At 37.2% G+C, this 26,591-nt stretch overlaps 2 protein-coding genes and 1 pseudogene across 2 annotated transcripts in view; 2 read left to right on the top strand and 1 right to left on the bottom strand.

Annotated features, from left to right (window-relative positions):
• Positions 1 to 86: 86 nt before the first annotated feature.
• LOC107708236 (synemin) lies at positions 87 to 7,940 on the top strand. Its single transcript, XM_016512416.1, has 4 exons — positions 87 to 1,033; positions 2,839 to 2,963; positions 5,364 to 5,434; positions 5,616 to 7,940. The coding sequence occupies exons 1-4, from the start codon at positions 236 to 238 to the stop codon at positions 7,778 to 7,780; spliced, it is 3,159 nt and encodes a 1,052-aa protein (XP_016367902.1). The 5' UTR covers positions 87 to 235; the 3' UTR covers positions 7,781 to 7,940.
• Positions 7,941 to 10,073: 2,133 nt separating this feature from the next.
• On the bottom strand, positions 10,074 to 23,668 carry LOC107708235 (tetratricopeptide repeat protein 23-like; annotated as a pseudogene).
• Positions 23,669 to 25,435: 1,767 nt separating this feature from the next.
• Positions 25,436 to 26,591, top strand: part of LOC107708234 (cortactin-binding protein 2-like) — a 20,318-nt gene continuing 19,162 nt past the window's right edge. The window contains exon 1 of the mRNA XM_016512414.1: positions 25,436 to 25,716. Coding sequence (XP_016367900.1) covers positions 25,636 to 25,716 — 81 coding nt within the window. The 5' untranslated portion in view covers positions 25,436 to 25,635. The remainder of the gene's footprint in view (positions 25,717 to 26,591) is intronic.

The raw sequence follows: 26,591 nt of genomic DNA, 5'->3' as shown, positions 1-26,591 counted from the left end.
GCAAATCACTTAGCCCTACTGGGCGTGCGTCGCGTTGCGTAATTAATATTCATAAGCTAAACCGTCACCTTAGTAGGACTCGCTAATGGGACGTGGGATCAGCTGAAATCCTCCGCACTTGTTCGACTCTGCCTCCGCCCTGCGCTTCGAACACCGATGACAACGAAATACCTGATAAGCTTAACACATTTAAGCGTAAACCAAAGCTATTACATTTAAACAATTACAAAGGAAAATGTTTCGAATGCGGGAACCGTTTGAGAGCGAGAAGCCCCAACTGCAGGAGCTCAACCAAAGACTCAGCCAGTACCTAATGCGCGCAAAACAGTTGGAACAAGAAAATACCAGCTTGGTAAGCGAAATAAATTCAGTCAGAAAAAACAGGTCTGGAGAATGGGAAAACAAACACATGTCCGAGCTACGGGAAATGAGGAGACTAGTGGAGCGGTTATCTTTCGAGAAATGCAGAGCAGAGATGGAGCGACAGAAGCTGCGCAATGAACTTCAGATGCTTCAAGCGATGCGTTCAGAGGAGGCTTCGGTGAGCAAAGGCATCGACACGGAGCTGAAAGCCTGCGACAGGCAGCTCCATAATGCTCTTAAGACCAACAGTGCTTTGGAAGATCGCCTCATTGAGCTCGAAAACGAATATAAGTTTTTGGAAGATGCCCACAGAAAGGAAATCACCCACCTGAGGGACCAGGTGCACTCCCGAACTGTGCGCGTTGTGACTCAAACCTACCAGGCACCTCCAGCAGTTACGATGGAAGAGGTGCAGGAGTATGCGGCCAACTTCACTGAAAGCTGGCAGGGGACTTTGGACATGTACCGCCTGAAGGTAGAGGAAATCGAAGAGTCTATCAAAGCAGACCAAGCGAGGCTGGAGGACATTCAGAGGGACAAGAGGGACTATGCTGCACAGTTCAAGAGGCTGCGTGACGAAATTGAGAAACAAACACAAGTGCAGTTGAACCTCGAGGAGCAGCTCATGAACATGCAAGAAAATTTCGGAGCTGAAATCTGCAAGTATCAGGTGGGTGTCAAAGCCAATCACAAGGTCCTCTATTAATAAAAAAAACACATTTACTGGCATCCTTTGGAGAAAATGGGGATTGCGTAAGCATGTACAATGCTCCTCCGAAAAGAGCGCCACACCCACTGAGCGCATGTAGCAGCAGCATGGCACATTGTACTAATTTACACATTGGTGTCGTGCCCCACGACTTTTTTTTTAACATTAGAGGCACAAATCCCATGTTTTTGTTGATACCTATTAGATATGTTTGGTGAAATTAACCTAGCGTAAAAAGTATGTCGTTTTAATCACATAAAATATCTGTATCCCCCTCCCCTAAAATGTTAAAATGACCCACCTAAGAGGTAAAAAATGATCAAACACATTTTTAAAATATAGATTTCATATATTTTTCGAAAACATTTTTTTATAAATATGCTGAAAATATAATATTATAATATAAAGTGTTGTTATATAAATAAACGTTTTCAAAACATTTCTGACTTACTGAAACTGAGTATTTTTTGAAAAAGTTTGTTAGTTTTTGAAAAAATATTTTTATGAATTTTTGAACACACACACACACACATATATATATATATATTTTTTTTAATATCATTTATCTTTGAGGATATATCACAACACCACACTATTCTTCCAAGAGTAAAGTAAAAGATTACAAAACGGACATATAGTGGAAACCAAGCAGTCATCAACTTCATGTAGATGAACATTATCCCAACACCTGTTTTTTGAATGGACCCCTCAGGAGCTCAAGTGAGGAGTGCTTCCGCACTGCCAATATCCTTGTTTATCATCTCTAGCTCAATGTGCTTTAGAAAAATTAAGCATTAATGGTTTATCCCATGATTGCCTCTCTCCAGGGAGAATGACAAATAAGCAGTTACTGAAGCAAAGTGCAAGCATCAGTAAAGTGTTGTGTCACTGTGGGCTAAATTGAATGGGCTGCATGGAGGATGTCAGTCTTAACATATTACTGCAACTAGCCTATTGAGTGCCAAATATTCAGACTCCAAAACCATAACAGATATGCACCCAACAAGCAGACTAATGTTGCTGGCCTATAATGAACATTTACTGACACAATTATTCAACTCAAAAGATTTAGGTGCTATGTAATACTAATATGCAGGCAGGGCAAACGTAGCTAATATTTAAATTAGGTGGCATTTATGCCACCACTTGAGATCACCAAGAGTATGTGACGGAGAATGTGGAGCCATTGGAGTAAAAGGAGAATTTAAAGGCTTGTTTGAACCATTGAATTTAGCATATTGTGTATTTGATTTGTGAATTATGTTGACTTACTGTAAAGACTCTTGTCTTATGACTTGGACCAACTTAAGCAGATAACCCTTCGATCATTAAAAACACCTGTCTCTTTATATAAATAATGATGTTTCATCACGGGGTGATGTTGGAAGAGCTCTCAAACAGGTGCATTACACAAACAGTAGCACCCAAATATATACTTGGGATCAATACGCAAGTGGACACCCTTCTGAAAGAGAGAGATGGGATAAAAAATAGTTTTCATAGTTTAAATGGTATACTGTACTAAGTGCATTATTGAAAAGGCATTGTAACTGAGTTTGAAAGATAAAACCTTTCCAAACTTAACCCAATTCAATTTAAAATGACCACTGGCTTTCAAATCACTTGTGAGATTCTTTCAGAAGAAGAAAAAACACTAGCCTTTTATCTTTAAGTAAATTGAACTTTGTGTGAGTGTGTGTGTGTGTGTGTGTGTGTGTGTGCGTGTGTAAACGAGCAAACAGTCTAACTACCTTCTTGTCCTACAGGCTATCATTGAAGAACTGGAGTATGAGCGCAGAATGCTGTCTAACACCATCTCAGAGAAGCTGAAGGACCATCAGGATCTCTTACAGGTCAAGATGGGCCTTGCACTGGAAGTGGCTGCATACAGGTAGAGCTTTTACAAAATCAATCAAATGCTGCTTCTCCCTAAATGAGCATGCAGTGCCTTCAACACAAGGCTTGAGTACAGTCCGTATCAGGACAAGCAGCTTTTCTTTTTCTGATAATTCACACTTGTTCATTGATTCCAGAGGTCTTCTACTAGGACCTAAATTTTATCCATCCAGTTTTTAAAGTTCCCTCAAACTCATATTTGTTGAAGTACTGTCTATGGTTTGATGCCAGTTCAAGCATAGGGATGAATGACCTGTTTATGTGCCCTTAAAATGAGTCTCCTCTCACATTCTCTTGGTGACATTAAATATTAATACCAAAATTACTTCTGCTTCATGGACTTTGGCTGGCATGACAGCTCTAAGGACTAGTGCAGGGGTCTTTGAAAGCTATTAAAATGTCTTATGTTTATATTTCATTGTTAGGGGTTGTTCACGCAGAACTTTTTTTTTTTTTTACATTCCACTGCGCTGATTTTCTGATGTATTTCTATCAAAACGTGCTAGATGGACATCTTTGACCACTGTGCTGGTGTGTGTGTGTGTGTGTGTGTGTGTGTGCGTGTGTAAACGAGCAAACAGTCTAACTACCTTCTTGTCCTACAGGCTATCATTGAAGAACTGGAGTATGAGCGCAGAATGCTGTCTAACACCATCTCAGAGAAGCTGAAGGACCATCAGGATCTCTTACAGGTCAAGATGGGCCTTGCACTGGAAGTGGCTGCATACAGGTAGAGCTTTTACAAAATCAATCAAATGCTGCTTCTCCCTAAATGAGCATGCAGTGCCTTCAACACAAGGCTTGAGTACAGTCCGTATCAGGACAAGCAGCTTTTCTTTTTCTGATAATTCACACTTGTTCATTGATTCCAGAGGTCTTCTACTAGGACCTAAATTTTATCCATCCAGTTTTTAAAGTTCCCTCAAACTCATATTTGTTGAAGTACTGTCTATGGTTTGATGCCAGTTCAAGCATAGGGATGAATGACCTGTTTATGTGCCCTTAAAATGAGTCTCCTCTCACATTCTCTTGGTGACATTAAATATTAATACAAAAATTACTTCTGCTTCATGGATTTTAGCTGGCATGGCAGCTCTAAGGACTAGTGCAGGGGTATTTGAAAGCTATTAAAATGTCTTATGTTTGTATTTCATTGTCAGGCGTCGTTCACGTCGTTTTTTATTTTTATTTTTTTATTCCACTGCTCTGATTTTCTGATGTATTTCTATCTAAACATGCACTAGATGGACATCTTTGACCAGTGTGCTGGGATCTTGTGCAGCACCTCATGCATGACATGGTGCTTAAGTTAAAAGATCTTTCATTCCACTTCCCATGTCACACATCTGTAAATGAAAAAAAAAACGCATTCTGTGTGAATGGCCCCTTATTCTACTATTCTAAAAACGTGAGGTATCTAAAACTTTCTCCATGCAGTAATGTGAATATACACATTTCACTATAGTCTGTTTAGAGATTTGAGTAGTCAAGTTTGACACCATCCCCAACATGAGCCTCATAGATGTATTTTTAGTCTCTGCAGCAACAGAGCGACTAATGCCCGCCCATTTGGCAAGTCTGTGTACAACCCCACCCCTCTTTCCTTTTTAGACTGGTTAACTCCTCTGTTTTTATGACCTAATCACTGTACATTTTACACTGAAGCTGATTTATGATTTTCATTCAACTGTAAAGCTGTCTGATGTATTAGCTAATGCACATGGAAGATTAGCATGTGGAGTTATTAAATGAAGCCACATTATTAAATGTCATTGTCAACCATCATTTATTCTTAGAGTCAAAAGTTTGGTTGGTCTCTTGAAGATGGTCTGTTTGTATAGTAGCAGTGTTTTGGATACTACTGAAACATGATGTAGAAGTGGCTTTCCATTCGTGTGTTTAAAACTGCACATCGTGAGCCATAATGAAAACAGACAGGGTCCATTGTGGCAGTTATTTTTAGTTTAGTCTTTCAGAGGAATCACAGGGGACTTTCACAGGGATACTGTCTGTAGTTCCACAAAGTCTGCTTCGCTTTTCTTTCTTCAATGTATTTTTCATGAAAAAGCATTGTCAAGGTAGGTTTAAAGCGCTCAAGGACTTGTTTACCCAATTAAACACAATGGTGGATAAGAGTTGGAGAGATAAGAGTGTTGGTAGTGATCTTAATTGTGTTTCTGCTTAGGACAAGTTCATGGGCTTGGTAGGTTTTCTGGTTGACCTTAATGTTGTTTGAGCTTTTGCGTGGTCATGGCAGAGCATGGAGGTAGTCAGCATTCTCAAAAGAGGTGAAAAAGAAGTGCCGAGGTTTTGTTCACGATAATGTATGTCCTGCTTACTGTAATTAGACTGACCTTAAATGTACCCGTTTAAACTTTGGAATTATGTTCATCAGGGCACTCTTGGAAGAAGAAGGAAGACATGCTCAAACGTGGTCTAATCAGCATTCAAGAGAAAGAATAATAGGTATTTGTCATTCAGCATGAAAATGTTTTTAACAACTGTGAATTACCATTATTTAGTTATTCAACAATTCAAACATTAAATAATTATTGATTTAGCATACTTAGAGAGATGTTAGAAAGTAAAATGTTTATCCTCCTAATTTTTATCTATCGACTGTACTGTGTGTTGTTTATATCTGTAGATATAAAAATGCCGACCCATCCTTACACTCCAAGAGTGTCCGTCAATTCAGTAAGTCGATCAGATAGAAGACAAAAAGCCTTCACAGGATATGATGTTAAATATATGGAGCCTATTTCCAGCCTGAGAACCTCATCTACATCAAGTCAGTTTCACTCTCACGAACCCTCCAGGATTGTGCCTATCAGTGTATCAAATCGTGCCCACCAAAGTCCTGCTTCAAGAAGGGACATGATTTCCTTCACCAAAGCAGCGCAGGCAGCTGCTTCCAGTACCACGAAACCTGGAGTCTCTTCTGTTGAGATAAAAAGAGAGGAGACAGATCAGAGAATTATAAGAAAAGAGGTATCACAGCAGTCTTCAAAGGGCTCCAAAAGTACACCAAGCTCTACAGCATCAAAAATAGAGAAACCAAAGCCAGTGAAAGTGATATCACCTCCTGCGAACTTGAGTAAGACCACCACTGAAGAAAGCGGTCAGAAAGATGATGAACTAAAAGCAATGAGGATGGATGTCAAACAAGATGAAGAAAAATCCAAGGCAACAATGAAAGAAGAAAGAAGGGATGTGAAAGAATCAATAGCTGAAGATGAGAGAGAGTCTGAAAATGTAGGGCATAAGGTGTTTGTAGGTGAGGAAAAAGTATTAGATGCCGTTTCTATGGAGGAAATCATTCAGCAGGTCATGAAACCAGCTGGTTTAGATTCTAAGGTCAGCTCATCCCCTGACTCAAAAGTCACATATCATGTGGAGAAAACAGAGCAAGAGGATGGAACCACCAAGACTCAGATTGTCTTACAATCTAAAGTCGAGGAGGAGCTGGACCTGTCTGAAGATTCTGCCTTGGAGGAACTTCTCAGCAAGGGAGTCAAGATAGTGACCCTGGAGAACATCAAAGGAACCCCAACAGGAGCCATGATCGAGAACTTGCTGAGTCTTGGCCTGCAAGGTGAGAGTTTGGAAAATAGGTTAGTGAATGTGGAGATAATCCAAGAACCTGTGGAGTCTGATGAGGAGGGTGAAATTGAAATAGAGGAGACTGTGGAGATTAAGTCTAAACAACCAAATATCGATCCCTCATCAATGTTCTTCCAAATCGAGGAGCTAGAGAGTGACCCTAAGACCATGAAACCCTGTGAGAGTGGTTCTGCTGAAGCCTCACAATATGGAAACAGTGGCTCTGTGCAGGTTCAGGAAGTTACCAGAGATGAAAGCTTACCCTACTTCTCACATGGCCAAGACTCACAAGAGTACTTTGTCTCCACTCCTGAAGACAATATGTCAGAGTCTGAGGAGGGTGGGAGGTTTATGTCTTATAGCCATTATGGAGTTGTGGATGATCTGTCTGATGAACGACATTACCAGGAAGACGACCCCAAACAAGGTCACAGTTACAGAGATTCACCGGAATACGAACACTCGTTTTTGAGAGACAATATCCAAGACTGCATAATTGAAGAGGAGGTACATGTCTCTCCCACCCTGCAACAGTCCATAGTGGGGATCCTGAGGGAGGACTCACTAGACCCTGAACAGCAGCTTAGAGGAGCATTAGAGCAAATCCAAGACACTGTATCTGGAGCCCTCAAGGAAGAGCTTGCATTTTTTACGAAAGGTAGAGAAACTCCAGAAAATGTCTCTGTGGACATTAAAAAGGTAGAACAAGTTACAGACAACGGAACCATGACCATTGTGGCAGAACTTAATGTGTCCCAGACACTGGAGGAATCTGGATTGCTGGAAGGAGGAGGAGATGATCTATCTGAGGAGCAGATAATGGCAGCACTAAGCTCATCCCAACCAAAGCTCCAGCAGGCTATCGGCGGAGGAGCTGGAGTGGGATACACCATGAAAATTTCTCAAGAGGAGATTCAAATGGAGGGAATGCCTTGGATAACCGGCGACGAAGAGATCCGAGAATGGAGCTCAACCGATGAGGTTGGCAAGACAGAAAAACACATCAAGCTGGGCCCTAGTGAGAAATCCTTCACTTTTCAGATGGATGTGAACAACGGCTCTTCTGCATCAGCAAGTGGAGGAGCTGTCGATGTACAAAGAGGTGGCGTTGCTGCTGAGTTCTCACAGACCCAGATGATTGACCCTCACTTGAAGGTCTGTCATGAGAAAAGAATCGCAACTGTTTATCTCGAAAGCCCCGAAGAGTGATATCATAATGAAATAACATTGAAATGACACATTATGTCTCCAAATATCATGTCAATCACATCAGGTGTTGTAAAACATAATCCAAAATCCATGGTCCATCATGACTATACACTACTGTTCAAAAGTTTGGAGTCAGTAAAAAAATATATTTTATTCAAAAATGATGTATTAAATTGATCCAAAGTGACAGTAAAGACATTTATAATGGTTTCTGTTTCAAATAAATGATTCTGAAGGATCATGTGACACTGAAGACTGGAGTAACGGCTGCTGAAAATTTAGCTTTGTCATCAAGAATAAATTACATTTTAAAATATACTTAAACAGTAATTTGAAATTGAACTAATATTTCATTATATTACTGTTTTACTGTAATTTTGACCAAATAAATGCAGCTATGGTGAGCATAAATTACTGCTTTCAAAAACACTGCAAAATCTTCCCGACCCCAAACGTTTAAACAGCATCTATCTGACATACAGTAGCTAAAGTGTTAACAAAGCTAAAGCTAATCACTTTAATACTCTGTTTTTGTTTGATCTTGAAGTATATATTTTTTATGAACTATCTGGACATTTTGTTTTACTTCATTTTCATATAGTGCAACTTTATCTAAGAGAAAAAGTGAAATACAATGTTTTCTTTTCAACTTTCAAGTAGCAATCCTTTTAAAAATATTCATAGTTGACTTTGTTATAGTACCGTACTGTGCTTCTACTTTCCACAGCATTGCAAAAACAAGCTTGTAATGCCATAAAAGCCTTTTTATGAAATATCATGTTAAAGAATGTGCAGATAGAGATATTTACGAAAGTATGCAGAAATTGTAGAGTAGTGCTCACTTTAATTGGCCGTTTATTTGTCTGTTATTCAAAACGGTATTCATAGTATCACAGATAATTTCAGTAACAAATTAGAATTTTTTCACGCCCATGAAATGAGTTTATATAGTGGTCTACATTTGGTCACAGTCTAGCTCTACTGAAGGCGAAAAGCACTAGACTGTCGAGTGTCGACTGTCCTTCCTGTCTCCCAGAGATCTCTTAATCCTTAAATGACATTAAACCAGCAAGGACTAATCTAGCAATCCTGCTCTTCCAGGACAACACATTTTTCATTGCTCTAGTACTGTACAGAAACAGTAAGAGGGGGAAGAGTTTGATTGTAGAAATCTCACATTAAAAATAAGTGCTAGGCAGCTTACACAGAAGTGTGCAAGTGCTTCCAGAATAGCTATTCAGTGCCATTAAGTCTGTCACAACTTATTACACAGAATGAGGATTCAACTTCACTAAAGGGGGGGTGTCTAATGAGAATCTATTTTTAGGATGCATACTCTGCCACTGACACCTCCAGGTAAAATAGTGTAACAGCTTTAGTCTGAAGATTTTAAGTGTAAGCATTTGCATTTTCCTCTATCTTTAACAGATATTCATGTTAACGTCATCAGATGCTGCAATGGTGACTGTTCTGTGCCTATTAACAGTGATGGGGATAAAAAAAAAAAAGAGTGTAATCTAGAATGAGGAAGCATATAACATAATTTCAACTTCATTTAGTCTCATTTAGCGTTTCATTTTTAAATAGCTTTTTATGTCTGTATTATCCTAAACTAGTAACGAAATCTAAAAAATGAGATCCTCAATATATGTTAACACAGTGATCCCAGGGGTTTTGCAAGTTTGGATAAATTAGATTTTACTTTCTTAAACTTATAAAACCTAAAAATAAATAACCAGTGGTGCTCATTTATTTTGTGAGCTTTTCCAATGACACTCATAGCGGAATGTCACTCACAATATGATTTTTCACATTTAAGTGACTTTGCGAAATGATATCCAGTATAATGCAAATGAAACACATTTCTGGTTTACTGATTAGGCTGGGTTACATAACACAAAAAGGTTGGGGAAACACTATGTTAACAGATACATGATAAGTGATTAAGGCTTAGTTTTCAATATCATTATTAACCATTTCCAGCCATTTATCTGCATCCCTTGAGATGGTGTTTCAGCACCTGCTGTTCTTTGTCTGAATCTATGCATAGGGTTCTATGACTCAACCAACACTGTGTGAAACCTCTTTTTGTGCATCTACAGATTTACGATATGCTATACAAGATTTACTGCCATAGCAAAGATTGGTTTGGGATTGCATATTACAGATGTATTTTTGCTAAATGAAAATTCGCAAAAGGGGTGTTGTGTGTGCTATTGTACTCTTAAGAAAAAGACTAGTCTGCTCACTTTCTGAACATTGGTTTATATGCAAACACAATAAACAAACCCTTATAAAGTTCATGTCGTGAGTTCTGCTCAATTCTCAGAAATAATATGACTCTACAGCTCTTTAGAGTTTAGAGAGGCCTGCAGCTCTCCAGTCAGGAAGTATTTGCAGAAACCGCTGTGACGGTGTATTAGATCACCGCTGGACAGTTCTCATTTTTTGAAGTGCAGAGGTAATCACCTTGCCAACCACTCTGAGACTCAGCAACAGAGATTAAAGACACAGTGGAGCTTGTGTGTTGTTCTAGAAATATTGCCTTGTTTTTTTCCAATCCACAGATTTCCCTTGGTGAAATAGGATGAGGTCAAACATCCCTGAAAGTCCATGCCACATTCATTAGATCCGTCTGCTGGTCACTGCTGTTATGAGTTAGACATGCTAGATGTCACCTCAGATGCAGATGATACCACTGCACAGAATGGAGGTCTTGTTTCAAGACGACCTTCCTTGCGTCTTTCACTGACCTCTGGTGACCTAAAAAAAAGACCATAAAGCATTAAATGCCTCATCTATAAATAATATTCACTTTTACTACCATGCTGTGACTGAGTAGGAAACTCACTGAGACAACATGTCCACGGTTCTTTGTGTGGCTTTGGTTTTCTTGTGCTGAGGACCATACAGCAAATTCACAATATCCAGACACTGACAGAGACACAGATATGGGTGGTTGGCAAAACATTTGGGAAGCTGACATGTCCTGTGGTGCTATATATATACAGTATATACTGTGTGTGTGTGTGTGTGTGTGTATATATATATATATATATATATATATATATATATTCATACACTACCAGTCAACATTTCTATTTTATTTTATAATTACGTTTTTTTTTTGTCACCCCGGCTGCATTTATGTAATAAAAAATACAGTAAAAACAGGGTCCCACTTTATATTAAGTGGCCCTAATACCTGTGTACTACTTGCATAGTAACCACAGTGTAAGTGCACATTGGTACATAGTATCTAGAGCTGTAATATTTCTGTAACTACACACATGTAACAACTCTCCGAATGGTTTGTGTAAGTACAAATGTGTAACAGGACATATATAACTACATTTTGTAACAACAATATGTATAAGAGTAATTGGAACCATTTGGTCCAGGGGGTGGAGATGGGTAAGTTTAGGGGTGGAAATTTGATCCAGGGGGTGGAGATGGGTAGGTTTAGGGATATGTAAAGTGGGAGGAGTTGGATCTCAAGTTGGAGTTGGTGCACCACTGTAATACCAGTGTACTTACATGGTAACTCCTCAGGAACTGTCTACTTAATATAAAGTGTAACATTCTGGACACCAACCACAATTTATATGTAAAGCCTAACTTACTGGCTGCTGCTGTGTAACATCAGAGTAATTACATGGTAAATCCATAGGAATTGTTTACTTAATATAAAGTGTAACACTTTCTTTACCAAAAAGTGCTGTTAGTCCTGTTACACATTTGTACTTTCATTACCAAAAAGTGTTGTTACCAATGTCCTGTTACACATTTGTATTTACACATACCATTCAGTGGGTTGTTACATATGTGTAGTTAAACAAACATTACAGCTGTAGATACTATGTACCAATGTGTACTCACACTGTGGTTACATACTATGTACACATCTAGTTACTATGTAAGTACACAGGTATTAGGTCCACTTAATATAAAGTGGGACCAAAAACAGTAATATTTTTGTGTACTACAATTTAAAATAACTGTAAATAATTAATTTATTTTAAAAAAAAATTACAGGTAGTAAATATATATTTATTTTATAAATATAAATAATAAAAATATGATTATGTATTTATCATTAATTATATAAATTTGTGCAGCTTTTAAGAGTTACAGTACTATGAGGCTCCATAGTTGTACTTTTAAGTTGTTAATTTGTCAAACGCAGGACCATTTTAAAATAAAAAAAAAATGGTGACCAGTTGCAGGAATTTATACCGTCATATAAATGTTTATCTAAATGACATGTTGATGACACATGATGCATAAACAACCCAAATGGTTGTGAATTATGGCCAAATACAGAAAATGCAATCAAACATTGGACTATCAACAGACTTCCTGAGCAGTTTTAATAAAGAATCAGGCCTAAGGTTCATCATCCTTTTGAAAATTATGATCGTTATCATCATTTTCATAAAGGATTGAAAAGCTTGGTGAACAATAAAGAGCTGGCTAAGGTATGATAGTCAAAAAAACTGCCTGTGAATGTGAAACGTTATAAAAAATCCATTTATAACTCTTACATTTTAAAACTAAGCATGTAAACTTTACTGCTCTGTGTGTGGGGCTCGATGTAGTGGACAGCATGACTCATAGTAGAGAGGAGGAGTGCCTTTGGCACACAGATATTACAGCATACCTGGCCAAGCCACTTCATTTCCTCAAATAAACCCTCTCTCATTCACTCAACCACATCTTCAAAACAACAACAGCAACGGTTTGGAAGAAAAACACTCGAAATGACGACATGACAGCAGTCTTTCCAAAGGAAAGTACTGTTCAAAGTTTCCTTTATGACTGAAAAGTCTCAGTCCATCTTTTCATCACTTTCCAAAGGCAAAAGTGATGTCATGGGGCCCACTTCAACGAGAAAACAGTCACAGCGTGGCTCAAAAGTGTGTGTGTCTATTATAAAAACCTGGACTGCATATGCGTCTAAAGACCAAACAAAACTTTGTTTAATACAAAGAAACAAACATAATATACAATACACATATAAAATTGAACTTTATTATTGCTTATTTAAATCCCTGTTTTAACCACAAACCCCTGGCTTTAGGCCAAAGTCTAAACTAGGAGTGTGTTGCTCTGCTGCAGCTGCTGTCATTATTACAGGAGAAAGAACATGATATGAGCTGCTCGTATCTGTCAGAGGTAACGGGGAAAGGTTAGTATCCTAAGGAAGTGCAGAACATGGGACCCCTGATTCACAATCCCCGAAATGGAGCCCTTCGATACGACAACAAAGAAACATAGCAACAGTGCTTATTTACAGACAAGTGGGGACAGGTTTCCAAAGAGTCAACAGTCATCATATTATCTCAGAGGGGGTTTCAGTGTGACCATATCAAAATAGAATACAAGCCATTCGCATATTTAGGACATACAAAAGATGTTTGGAATGTAAATAAAAAAGATAATGTTCCCTAATAACCCTAAGCTTTTATTAAGATGTGGAGTGCAGCAAGATCCTCTTACTGCATCAGTTGCTATGAGCAATGACACAAAAGAGAATAAATAATGTTACAAATCAGAGTGTGGCATGACTCCTGGAGGAGGACATCGAGGGAGAAATGAGCTGTCCAAGACATTAAGAATAACACTGTCCAGTCCAAAAATAGTCAAGCTTTAAATAAAGAACAAGTTACCAAAACAAACAGACTGTCCAAGGTAACATGCCTACTCCATACGTACATGTTATATAAGTTAGAAGACATAATTTTAGAATGCTACTTTTCTTCATGAAGGTCAGTGCCCTTTTAACAGCACTTAGCAATGTTCCAATGGCTATGAAAAAGTCTGGTTGCATCCAGAAGAACCAAGAACACAATGTTATCCCTTGGAACATTTTATATAAGAAGAATCATCCCCTCTGAGGCAAAATATCATTCACGCTACACTCCAAGATTAGAGCATAGCTCTGTGGACATACAGTAAGGTCCTCAGAGACTTTGGTCGAAATAGCTGTTCAGATCTCTTTTTGTGCAAACTGCAGAAGCTCAGTCTCTAGCGACCGTGCATGGAAGGATTCTGACGAAACAAATAATATTTAATTTTTAAACTGTTTTTGATCAAATCTATTTTATGCCATCAGAATTCCATATAGATGTAGAATTAAATTCAGCAAACCGGTGATGTGTATTTAAAGTTGAGGTGTAATGGAAGTAGCAACAAATCTTGTTTTTCATATTGTGACGTACCGAATAAAGAAGGAATAAGGAACTTGGTTCTATCCATCAATTGATGATTGGATGCAGATCTAAATTTGAGCTTGCAGTCGATTGTAGAAAAGGGATGGCATTTAAGCAGACTAAATGAAGTCACCAGAAGATTCAGTTATAGCATCTTGATTAAAAATTACAAGGTCAAAACTTTAATATACCGGCAATGTTTGAGCATTAATATATATCTATTAATGGCTAACAGCCAACTCCTACAGGTTAGTGACCATGCATTATATTTGATTCACCTTCTTGAAGGTCCTGTGGGCGTGTCTCATCTGACCCTGTGTCATCTCCACTCCACCAATCAGCTGCAGCGCTTCGGCCACCTCTGCACTCAGCTCACCAAATTTACTCTTCTTATAGGCTAGAGACTCTCTTTGGATCTCAGCACATCTCTGAAACACAAAAACAGAGTATAAGAAATAATCCCAACTTTAGGACCATAATCATCATAGATATGACATGTATCCTTCAAGTTTCTGAACAGTGGTCAGTCAGTAAGGTTTTTCAATGATCAATCCTTAAACTTTTACATATGGTCACTGCATGTCTTGATCAAGTTAAATCCTTGATAAACACTACTGTTCAAAAGTTTGGGCTCGGTAAGATGAAATGTTTTTGAAAGAAGTCTCTTATTATTAAAATTTAAAATAGCTTTTCTATTTACTGTTTTAAATAAAATTACTAAATTGCTTTTGATCAATTAAATGCATCCTTGCTTAAAAAAGTATTAATTTCTTTAAAAAAAAATCTTACTGACCCCAAGCTTATATATAGTTAAAATATAAAGATCCACATCTATTCCATAATATACACCATATCTAGAAGAATTTGAAGCTGACCTCCTGTTGTCCAGTGAGTATGAGGAAATGACTGAAGTCATCTTGAGCAGATAGGGTGAGTGTGTCCTGTAGGCCTAGTGCACTTCTATATGCACTTATACTCTCCTCAAAAAAGCGAGCTGCTGAATCTACTGAAACAGAAAAAGAGATGAACATAATCACACTTCTTTAGTTTTCTCTAATGCCTTTTTACACAATATGTAAAAGTCCTCCACTTCCCCTTGAAGAGCTATTCCAACACATCGTCATATTTTTCATTTGATTAGCTGAGGGTCACCTTCAAGACTTTACTGCTACTTGTTATGCAGGGCAGCTAACACAAAGCTCTCATTATGTATAGTGCTAAACACAATTCACTCCAATGACAAACTCAAAATGTTGGATCAGATCTAAGTCATCTAAATGACAGGATGCCTTTTGGTCATAATGCATATTTACTATTTTTAATTATACTAATATTGACTTCATAACACATCTCATCATTTCTGTGTGATGCTCGGGGCCTAATTAAATCCCCCGTACAGACTATTGTGCATGCAGTCGGTCACCGTTGTGATGAGGCTCTGAAGTGGAAGAGTAGGCTAGAGCCAAGCTGTGAGCGATCTGGGCCCCCTCCAGACCCCCAGGACTCTGACTAAGAGCTATGGAATGAGCCTGCAGAAGAGGGAGTGAGAGATACAGAGACTTGAATACAGATATATCACATATCACACCCACCCTGAAACAGGGGAAATATTATCAATAGTTCCTGGCTTTAAATAACTCTGCGGTCCAGTTTTAAAAACCATTAGACTGAGGATGTCAAAAAACACAACACATGGGCCAAATATGACTTGTGGAGGAATACAGTCTGACCTATGTGATGATTTATAGAAAAAAACAAAAAACTATTATATAAACATTCCCGTCCATTTATTATACTGGTATGATGTATTTATAATATTCTATATTCAGGTACAGTATTACAGATTTGTTTTAATTTGTTGCATCCGCATAAAGTTGTACAGCCTTTTGTTTATTTACATTTAGGTCTTTTTTTGGTCTAACTTTGTACTGATGCTTGGTTTCAGATAGCTTGTTAGAGTAAGCCAAGAGAAGAGAGTGATTCTCTTCTTTGTCAATATTGTCATCTGATTAATATTTCTTAATTACTAATTTCATGCACTACTGTTTCAAAGTTCAGGGTCCTTATGACTGTTTAAAGTTTTTGAAGGAAGCCTTTTAATCTGCAAGGCTGCATTTACTTGATCAAAAAGACAGTGAAAAAACTAATACTGTGAAATATTATTACAATTTAAAATAACTGTTTACTATTTTAATATATTTTTAATTTATTCCTGTAATAGCAAAGCTACATTTTCACATCAGCAGCCATTACTCCAGTCTTCAGTGTCACAAGACCATCACAAATTCACTTGGTGCCCAAGAAATATTTCTTCTTCTTCTTATTATCATCATCATCAGTGTTGAAAACAGTTATACTGCTCAATATTTTTACAGAAACCATGATACATTTTTTTTCTGGATTTTTGTATGAATAGAATTTACTCATATTATTGATATTTTATTAATATGAAATAGAAATATTCTGTAACATTATATAGTTATATAACAGTTGTATATATATATAAATGATATATATACTATATATATATATATATATATATATATATATATATATATATATATATATAGTAACTCAGCCACAAAGTGGAATAGAGCAGGGTCATATATTGTGCATAAAAGTCTCAGTGTCATATCAGTGCCTGGCCCCACAAATGCTCTAAATGGGCAAAAATCCAAAGGCCCCTGATGGATGAAATTAGTAAATTACATATGCTTCCTTGATTACCCCAATATTGTTGATTAAAGCAGGATTAAGGTGATTATTAAATGGGTTTGACACCTCTGCATTAGGTTACTCATCTAATTTGAGTTCAGTAGAGTGTATTTCTTTGAAGGACAGGAATAATCCCTGCGGTGTTTACCAGTAGGAGATGCTCAATGGCTCTATCCAGATGTCCCTGTGCCTGTTCAATGGCCGCCATGTTTCTGTAAACACAGCAGATCCGACTGAGCTGAGCTCCTTCCTGAAGCAGCTCCAAGGCTCTTTCACACTGACTGAGGGCCTTCTCAGGCTTTCCCTGCCGCTGGTACACCCTATAGAATACAAAACAGACACAAAGATGTCATTTGTCATAAAATCAATACACAATGTCACATACAGCACACTGTTGACCTCACTTATGCATGCCATCAATAAGAATGGCTCATTTGTAATGCCAGACATGAGCAAAAATGCCAGAACAATGAAAGGAAGAAGGTCAAGAAAAGCCAGTTCATGCGAACTGGTTAAAAACAGGAAGAACTGCTGTGTATCGCATAGAACGGTGGCACCAGCTCTGGACCTTCAATGAGCTTTCGTTTCTTTTATTAAGATGAGAAGTGCAGCAAATCCAAACATGCCCTGCAGCTCTGAACTCGATACACAAGAGCTCATGTCTTTATTAGTTCTAATTTTCCTCTCTCAATATCAGCCTTGAGGCATTTAGTCTCACTCCTGAACAATGCACAGACTCACTGCTGTCTGCTATCTGTGAAGAAGTGAAGTACAGAAGAGTCCAATGCTGTTCTATAAAAAGTATTCCGTTCCAAGTCAGTTTTTTTTTAGACATTTTAAACAAAACAATTTAAAAGTCTGGGGTCTGTAAATGTTTTTAAAAGAAGTCTCTTACACTCACCAAAGGCTGCATTTAATTGATCAAAAATGAAGTAAAAACATTAATAGTGTGAAATATTAATACAATTTAAAAGAACTGTTTTGCATTTTAACATATTTTAAAATGTAACTTATTCCTGTGATAACAAAGCTGAATTTTCAGCATCATTACTCCAGTCTTCAGTGTCACATTATCTTTCAGAAATCATTCTAATATGCTGATTTGGGGCTCAACAAACATTTCTTATTATTATCACAGTTGAAAAAGTTGTGCTGTTTAAATGTTTGTGGAAACTGTGATCATTTTTTTCCTGGATTCTTTGATGAATATAAAGTCAAAAGTCAGAATTATTTGAAATAATCTTTTGTCTTTTTAATGTCACTTTTGATCAATTTAATGCATCCTTGCGGAATAAAAGTAATTCATTTTAATAAAAAAAAAAAAAAAACGTGTTACTTCATATTGTTTTAAATAGTTTAAAATTCTAAAAGTTTCTAAAACAGATTTTCAATTTGGTCTCAGAATTTTAGATCTCACACATGTCCATAACTATACCGAGATGCTACTCTCTGATGTGTGCAGGTGTGTAGCACTACTCTTTATGGAGACATGCATCACCACAGGGAGATCCCATGCTTCACCAATCCATCTTGTTAAAAGCCTTGAGTCCTTCAGATTCATCCACTCTAATGGATCCCTAACTCAATTTCCCATCTCAGAGAGAGTGGCCTGCTCATGCAGCATCCTTGCCCCATAAATATAAAGCTAGTAAAAAATCTTACATCACAAACAAGGTTAAAGCTTGATTAGTGGATTCCCACAGTGCACCTCTGAAATAGCGTGGAATAGTAGTGGATTTTTAACATAGATGGTTGACATTACACATCATTTGTAAGTATTCATGCATATCTGCATAATTTGATGATGATGGAGCTGTAAACACGTCTTATCTTCAATCTTTGGTGTATTTTAGGATTGGAACATACATTTTATTCAAATGAAATCAAAAAGCTCTTAATCTGAATGTCCAATTGGATTTACTGCAATCAGGGGAAAAACGCTCAAGGGCGACATTTGCGAAATGGAAAAGATTTTAAGCACGACTCCACCAAGGTTTTCTCATGTGCACGCTGGAGCACCCTGGCAATTTTTCAAGGCTGCATCAGAAATTCCAGACTCTGGGTCTCCTTTTAGGGCCAGCGTGACCAACTCTATTGCCGTGCTGCCTGGGTACACAAACCTAAACACATCCTGTATTATGCCACGCAGTGCCAGCGTAATACCAGCCATCCTCTCAGGCATCCTCAGTGGGAGGAGAGATATAATCTGCGTGGAGAAATCTGATTTAATGTACGTTGTGCAGGGGCATAATGCAATTAGGGAGTTTTACATGAACTGCCAAGTAGTCCCCCAAGCCTTCTGCTTAGTAATTGTTAACAGACCAATACTGACGTAGACTGTGTATGAAAGATTTCAGACTTGATAGAGAGCAGTGCCAGGCAATATTAGGGATAAATAGAGACACAGAGCAACAGAAAAGACATCGTCGCCTTTAAAAAAATGAAAATAAACACTTGGATTACTTCATACTGGCACAACAGCACTCCAAGTTTAGTCTCCAGCTAAGTTTAGCTCAACTTAATTTATACCATTACCAAAGTAACCACAGAGCAGTGATTTAAAGGGATAGTTCACTCAAAAATGAAAATTCTGACATTATTTACTCACCCTCGTGTTGTCCCAAACCTGCATGACGAAATACATTTTGTGAAAAATATGTTTCATGCATACAATTAATATTAATATTTTGGACCCCTTTCACTTTTGTTATTTGGGTTAGTTGCAAAAAGAATTGCTAAATGGTAAACAATCTTTAATTGCCTTGAGAAGATTATTTTAATTCAATAGACTGCTTCTTACTCATGGAGTCAACAAAAGTATTTCAAAAACTATATTTTAGAAGTTGTTAGTTACTTATTAGTGGAGTAAACTTTTTTAAGTTAGGTCAACTTTTTTAGTGTATCTTCTTTTGTGTTCTGCAGAAGAAAGTAATACACAGTGAACTATCCTTTTAAAACAGTTTTCATCAAGACCCAGATATTCTATCAGCCAGCAAGTGGATGTTAAGTGGATGGATGATTTAACATAGCAAAAATGAAACCCTTGACCTTTTAAGCTTTGTTTGCTCACAGGCTTAGAGTGTGAAAAGACAAAAGGAAACGTACACTTCACTTCTGAATTCTGTCAAGGCCAAAAAACCCAACCAGCACATGTTCAACAAGGGCTGATGGAAATATTTGTGGAGAATCATGTCAGTATGATAGTGATATGCTGACTCTGATGTCCATTCGCTCATGGCCTCCATCCAGATGAAAAAGCTGGAAGCTTGTGTCATTGTTTCTGGGTTTTGTGGAGGTATGTGTTGATAGCGCAGGCTCACTCATTTCAAATATGTCAACAGTAGTTTTACAGTCAAAGGCAGAAGAATTAGAAGCTTTCATCACAACTCACATACGCACACTCTTCTGGGACTAACAAAACCAGCTGACAAACCGATGAAAACACAATCTGCTAAGGGTAGCAAATAATTACCAATGCTCAAATTTCCCTACATAATATTATAAATACAATATTATTTATTAATATAATTAATGAGCTTTACTGTATAACAATTTATATTCTCTAGCACAGATGCCCTTACTTACATAACAAAGAGCAGCAATAATAAAACCTGAGATGGCCCTGAGAGTTCTAATGTCACTCTGCACTCACAACATAAACACAGCCGGCAGACAAACCACAGTCGTTCATTGTCACAGTCAAGCCTGGTGAGACCAGCCATAATAAACACTAGGATCAATACAAGCTATTGAACAAGTTAATCAAGTCCTCCTGTGGGAGTATTATTGCCCCTGAGAAACAAAAAAATCTTTGAATAATGCTGTCACATCCAAACTCAAGCCAAAAATGTCCCAAATAAAAAAAATGTCTTACTGATTTCTGAATAATAAACCCTTTGCTTTATGTATGTTTAATAAATTGATGCAAACATTTATAGAGATGCTTTTCTGCTCTGCACTAAATGTGACCAAACTGGAAAGAGTAGTGTGGAAAGATTATATGTGCCAGCTTTACAGGCACTCTTAAGATATGATTTACAGAACAAAAAACGCTTCTGTTTCTATTTGTCAAGAAACAGGGAAATTTGTGAAATTTATCATAAAGCTTCAACTCTATTGTAATGCTGTTAGGATTTTTTTGTGGATGAGGAGCACCACCTTGTGGTGAAAAAGATCCTTTATACTGCTGATATTAGCTTGCAGTCCTAATGAAATTCCAGAGGTTCATATAATCATTATTTTGCTTGGCCCCTCCAAAAAAAAAAAAAAAAAAGAGAACAATATCTAAATGTAGCATAACAACAAATTCTGATGCATATATGAAAGTGTTATCTTACTTACAAGTGCATCAGTGTCAACTTGGAGTGATGCCAGGAAAAACATGGATTTAAACCTGAACCTGATATTTGAAACTGCAGAAGTCCAAAGAAATAAATAGACCACAGCATGTGATTCACCGTAGTGCTTTGTGTGGATATCAATGTGGACTTGGTTGCCACATCATATTTTAAGCCTTTAAACAAGTGCATGTGTTTATTATGCAATAAGAAGAATGGGAAAATAGATTGAGATGTTTCTAAGGGTAATTACAAAAGGAATCTCTTTCCTCTTAGTCCCAGACCTAAACATTTATTCAGGGTTGTATTTAAAAGGAAGACAAAGAGAGGCAGTAATTCATACAGTAGCCATCTAATGTTAGATTATATCTCTTGTTAGTCCAGCTATGTCATTACAATCAGCCAATTGAGATTAGCAATTGAGATTAAAATGGTCCCGTACCTTGCTAAATTTGTAAATATTTCATACTCAATGCCCACTCTGTCCTCCTTCCCCATGGCTTCTTGTGCTACAATGTCTCCCATGACTATCTCTGCCTTCTGAAAGCTTGATTCGGCCTCTGCTAAAGTTCACATGGTTAAGTGAATTAACATATGACTGTCATTATTCCATCATCTGAAACAACAAGGTTTGTATGATGAATTATCAAATTGTACTACTTTGCTAAGTTTAATAATGTCATAAACAGAAAAATATATAGTGCTTCCAGTAACTTACCGCGGGAAGAAAAAATCTTCGGTCTGTCCAATGATTGTAAAGTCATTAGGTCCGTCAGACTGAAGATATTTTAGCGGTAATAATTAAGACCCATCGAATCTGAATTTAAGACATTTTAAGACTTTTTAAGGACCCGCGGACACCCTGTTCTATAAAGGATTTGAACACTTAAGATGCACTTAAAAATGAACTATGAATATGATTGCATTAGATGCTTATGTAAACAAGGATATTTTCCAAGCAGTAGAGGCACTTCCAAGAGTCTGGTGTACGGTAAGGAAGCAGTTGAGGTAGCTCATTCTCTCCTCCTGACTGGAACGGAGTACTTCATGTGCTTTTGATGCATGTTCTTGTGCCTGATGTGCCCAACCTTGGAAATATGAGGTCATAGATTGTTAGGAGGTAATTAATGTGCTACATTTTTATATGTTTACATTATATGACTGCCTAATAAATCCATTTGCATGACGCACAGTCGATGAAGGGTTTATTTTTCAATAGTAACAAGCTCACTGTTCATTATTCTCATTATTGCTCACTGTACATTACTTCTATCTCTTGAAACGCATTAAATAATGAACAATTTTACCTTTGTATTGCAAGTAAGCTTTAGCCAGTCTTGACTGAGCTTGAGCCACTGCAAAATGCTCATTTCCATAAACCAGTCTGCTCAGTGCCAGGCAACGCACAAGCTCTTGGATACAGGGGTCATACTGCAAAGGTTGAACATGCATAAAACTTTAAACTAGAGAAATGAAACAAAACATACAATGAATATAATGATTTGTATGTGTCTAGCTGTTTTTTGTTTTTAAAAGGGTCATATGATGCTTTTTTAAAGATCATTATTTGTTAGAATGAGCCGTTTTAGGGGGGCGTGGCAGAGTCTTAACTTTGATAAAGAATATCTCTTTGGTTTTGAGACTTTAGTCTTTGCAACTTCAGGGATCTTATCTATGCACAATCAGCTTGTAACACTCCAAAGAGAAAGGAAAACTTGAAATCGCATCATATGACCCCTTTAAACCAGACCTTTGGTTCTGTACTGGAGAATAAGAACATGCCTGGGGAGCTTTATGTAATTCATAATGGATCATACTGAAATGTTGGTGCACTAATAAGGTTACATAAATCAGTAGGAGAGAATAACATTAGAGTCTGAGTCATGTATTTCTGGGTATAAGATTATTCCATGTGTACCTCTTCGCTATCAGCCAAAGACTGAGCCCGTCTCTCACAAAGCGATAGTTTCTCTGCAGGAGTCATCATACTGTAATTCTTCACATCTGTTTTCTGTGAGATGATTGTTGAATCTGTTTCCTGCAGGGATTCTCCTGAACTGGCACTGCTGCTCATGTTGAAGCTGGTGAATCTGTAAAAGTTCAGAGCTCATTTGTGTCTCAAAAGAGTGAATTGGCTACCTAGACAGCAGTTCTGGGCAGATACTGTAATTGAATATGTTTTGAGAAACATCCCACTTTCGTTGCATGTCAAGATGCACTGAACGTGAATGGTTGCTGAGAGACTGTCAGCCCCTAACATTCTGCTAACATCTCCTGTTGTGCTCCACTCAAGAAATAAAGTCAAGATTTTAAACAACATGAAGGTGAGTAAATGATGACAGTGTTCTTCTTTTTGGATGAACTACATCTTTAACAGCGACATGAAAATGGATACATACGATTCATCGAGCGCAGCCACAGAACAGCTCTGCTGTGATGCGCGAAACGATCCGCTGTGCGGTGCCAGACTCATTTTAATGGCGAAGGCAAATAAAACTCAACCGTCAATTCATAAACTGACAACTGATGGTAATAATTAGTTCTCCTAACAAGAACTCTCTTAAGACTGTTATGGTCTTTTCAGGAACCATGGAAGGTAGAGCTGTGTGCAACCGAGTAACGAATATCACGAAAACCCAAACAAACGCTGTAATTGGTTGATTCCCACACATGGGTGAGTCATGTGACTCTCAAGACTGCATTAATTAATAAAATATTGCATTTTAACGTTAAATCGATCCATGCTGTTTCTTTTCTCATTATTTCAGTACAACTGAATTGAACTTTGCCATTAATAAATTTGACTAAATTATCCAATGTATGCACATGTGTGTAATGCATTTATAGCATCTAGTCAATAACTTATAGTCAATGTTTTTTTTATATATATATAAAAAAGCTGCCAACCTGTGAGGGACAGTGCATTCTGACCATAGTTACACTTTTTTTTTTTCTATTGTGAAAATATATAAGAGAAAAATATATAAATAATTGCACGTTAATGTCTGTAGCAGATTTTATTTTGAGGATATAATTACAGGTTAAATCAATTGATTTTGATGGGATTGTGTTCCTCATAATAAACTAAGGCCCCACTAGGCTATATGAGCTATATGGGCCATTGCCAAGTGTATCTATCATAAATGGTTACTCATAAATCTATTTATGAATACTCACATTATGATAATAAGCCCACATTATGTTGTGAGTAGATGACGGAATGCAGTGCATTATGGGCCGGTATTCATACTTACAGGACTGTGAGCAATTCATCTGGTATGATTATGGAAGCCAGTCTAACATTAAAGATCAAATCTGTTGCATTTGCTTAAATGGCTTAAAGTGTTACATGCAAAGTATGCTAGTTTTTTTTTTCCAATTTAGTGTAATTTAGTACATGGAATGAGGGAAAGGGGGTGCAATGGAGAAGGCAGTAATGTCAAAACCATTTGGTCCTAGCTAAATATACATTTTAAAAAAGAAGAAAAAAAAAAGATGGAATGACCCTACTGGCTTTCACTGAGAGAAATATGAACAGAACAAATGGCAACTAAAAGAGGCGATTACATTCCAAAGAGTACTTTCTCCTTTCTGTACATCTATCTATCTATCTATCTATCGATCGATCGATTGACTGACAATTCTTAAATCGTCAAGATAAACCTTATCCTTTTTTTAAAGTGACACAAGCAAGAGATGTGGGAGAGTAGAAAATGTGTCCGTCTTTTTAAATAATAAAAATAATAATAATAACTTTATATTTTATATCTTGCCTAAATTTGAACATTATGCCCTGTCATGATTTTAATACCCACAGATGCTTTGACCTGCTGTGTTCAAGTAATGACTCATTTCTAAGCAAAAGATATGTGTGGCAAACTCAGAGAGGCATTCATTTCATCATCATTCCCTTTATCATTTTGAATTGTTTGCTGTTCTTTTCTCTCCTCATCTGTGTAAAGTTAGGCTATAATGAAGTGCAGTCTGCTTTACATTAGTGTTCACATGCTCCACACAAACACTAATATAATACAATTTGCTCTATTCAAGTGGGGATTAGCCATCAGTTTCCTTTCCATCCCTTTTTAACGTTTTATACGAAAAGGTCTAGCTGTTAAGTATTGTTTTCTCCATTGGAATTTGTTACATATAGTTCTAGAGGGATCCAAACATTGCGCCTACATTTTGGACGGCATCTTTATGCATGTCTATAAATCAAAGGCATCTCATAACATTAAGTTCCATTCATCACCTTCATCTTTACCACGTCTTCAAATACAAAATCCACTGGCGACAGAGAGGTTAACCCAAGCAGTGCAAAAATAGGATCGCGTTCATGTCACTCCCTCAAAGACTGTAGGTTCACACCTCTTTTCAGGTTTACATCTGGACTGAGCTGCACAACCTGCTCCCCCTCAAAATAGTCCTCCGCGTACATCCACAGCCCTGCTTTACTTATCTACAGCTGGAAGATGAATTATTGGCTCTCTGCGATTTTATTTGCAGCAGTGTAATAGTTAAATCAGTGCCGAATGCGTTATTTGATGTGGTGTGTGGTGCCTAAGCTTGAACAGTCCTCTACAGTGAGAAGATGGCGTCGGACGGAGCGAAAGGGGAGCAGCCAGCTCCGCTACAAACACTGGTAACCACTGGCCATGGAAGCGTCGAGGCGGTGAGATACATTTAAGCATAAAATGACATCTTGTCAGCCGCAATGATGATTACCGCGAATGTTAATTATGACAGGGAATGAATGGAGTTAATAGAATAGGAATCGTCCGGTGCTGTGATCATAACTATCAGTGAATGTGTTACGGTGGTCCGTCTGTATATGGAGGAGACTGAAATATTTTGGGGGGAATACTTTGTTAGAATTTGACATTAAGATTTCCTATTGTATCCTTTATTTCGTGCAGAGCACAATACTGTATAAAGTGCCAGATTATTTTTTCTTATTGTATCTTTAATGTGCAGCTGCGCACGATTTAATATGGTAAGCCTAGAAGCTGGTTACCTTCCAAATATTGAATATTTAACAGTCGCGTTTATAATAGGTGCTATCTGTTGTCACGTTTCGAAATACCATGATAATTGAAATCAAGGTATTATTATCAACTGCTTTTTAGCATGTTTAATGTAATGCAATTTAGAATTGCATTTTAGAATCTTTAATAATCATATATATGTATATATGTGCATATATATAAGTTATTATTATTGCTATTGATATATATTGTATTCTTGAAATTATACGTCAAATAAAATATACAGAAGAAATGTATGTGTGTGTGTATATAAAATAATAATTAATAATAATAATTTATGCATTTAGCAGACGCTTTTATCCAAAGCGACTTACAGTGCATTCAGGCGCTACATTTTTTACCAGTATGTAAAAAATACATATATATAAACACACACACACACACACACACACATACAAATATATATGTCAGACATACAAATAATTATATCAGTATAATACATTTATAAAGTATAATAAATTAAGTAATAAATTGGATAATTAATTAAATATTAAAATATATG

Source organism: Sinocyclocheilus rhinocerous, unplaced genomic scaffold, assembly GCF_001515625.1.
Source record: "Sinocyclocheilus rhinocerous isolate Xijiao unplaced genomic scaffold, SAMN03320098_v1.1 scaffold2670, whole genome shotgun sequence".
NCBI classification, from domain to species: Eukaryota; Metazoa; Chordata; class Actinopteri; order Cypriniformes; family Cyprinidae; genus Sinocyclocheilus; species Sinocyclocheilus rhinocerous.
Note: the sequence above shows the minus strand (reverse complement) of the source record. Positions and strands in the feature narration are given on the sequence as shown.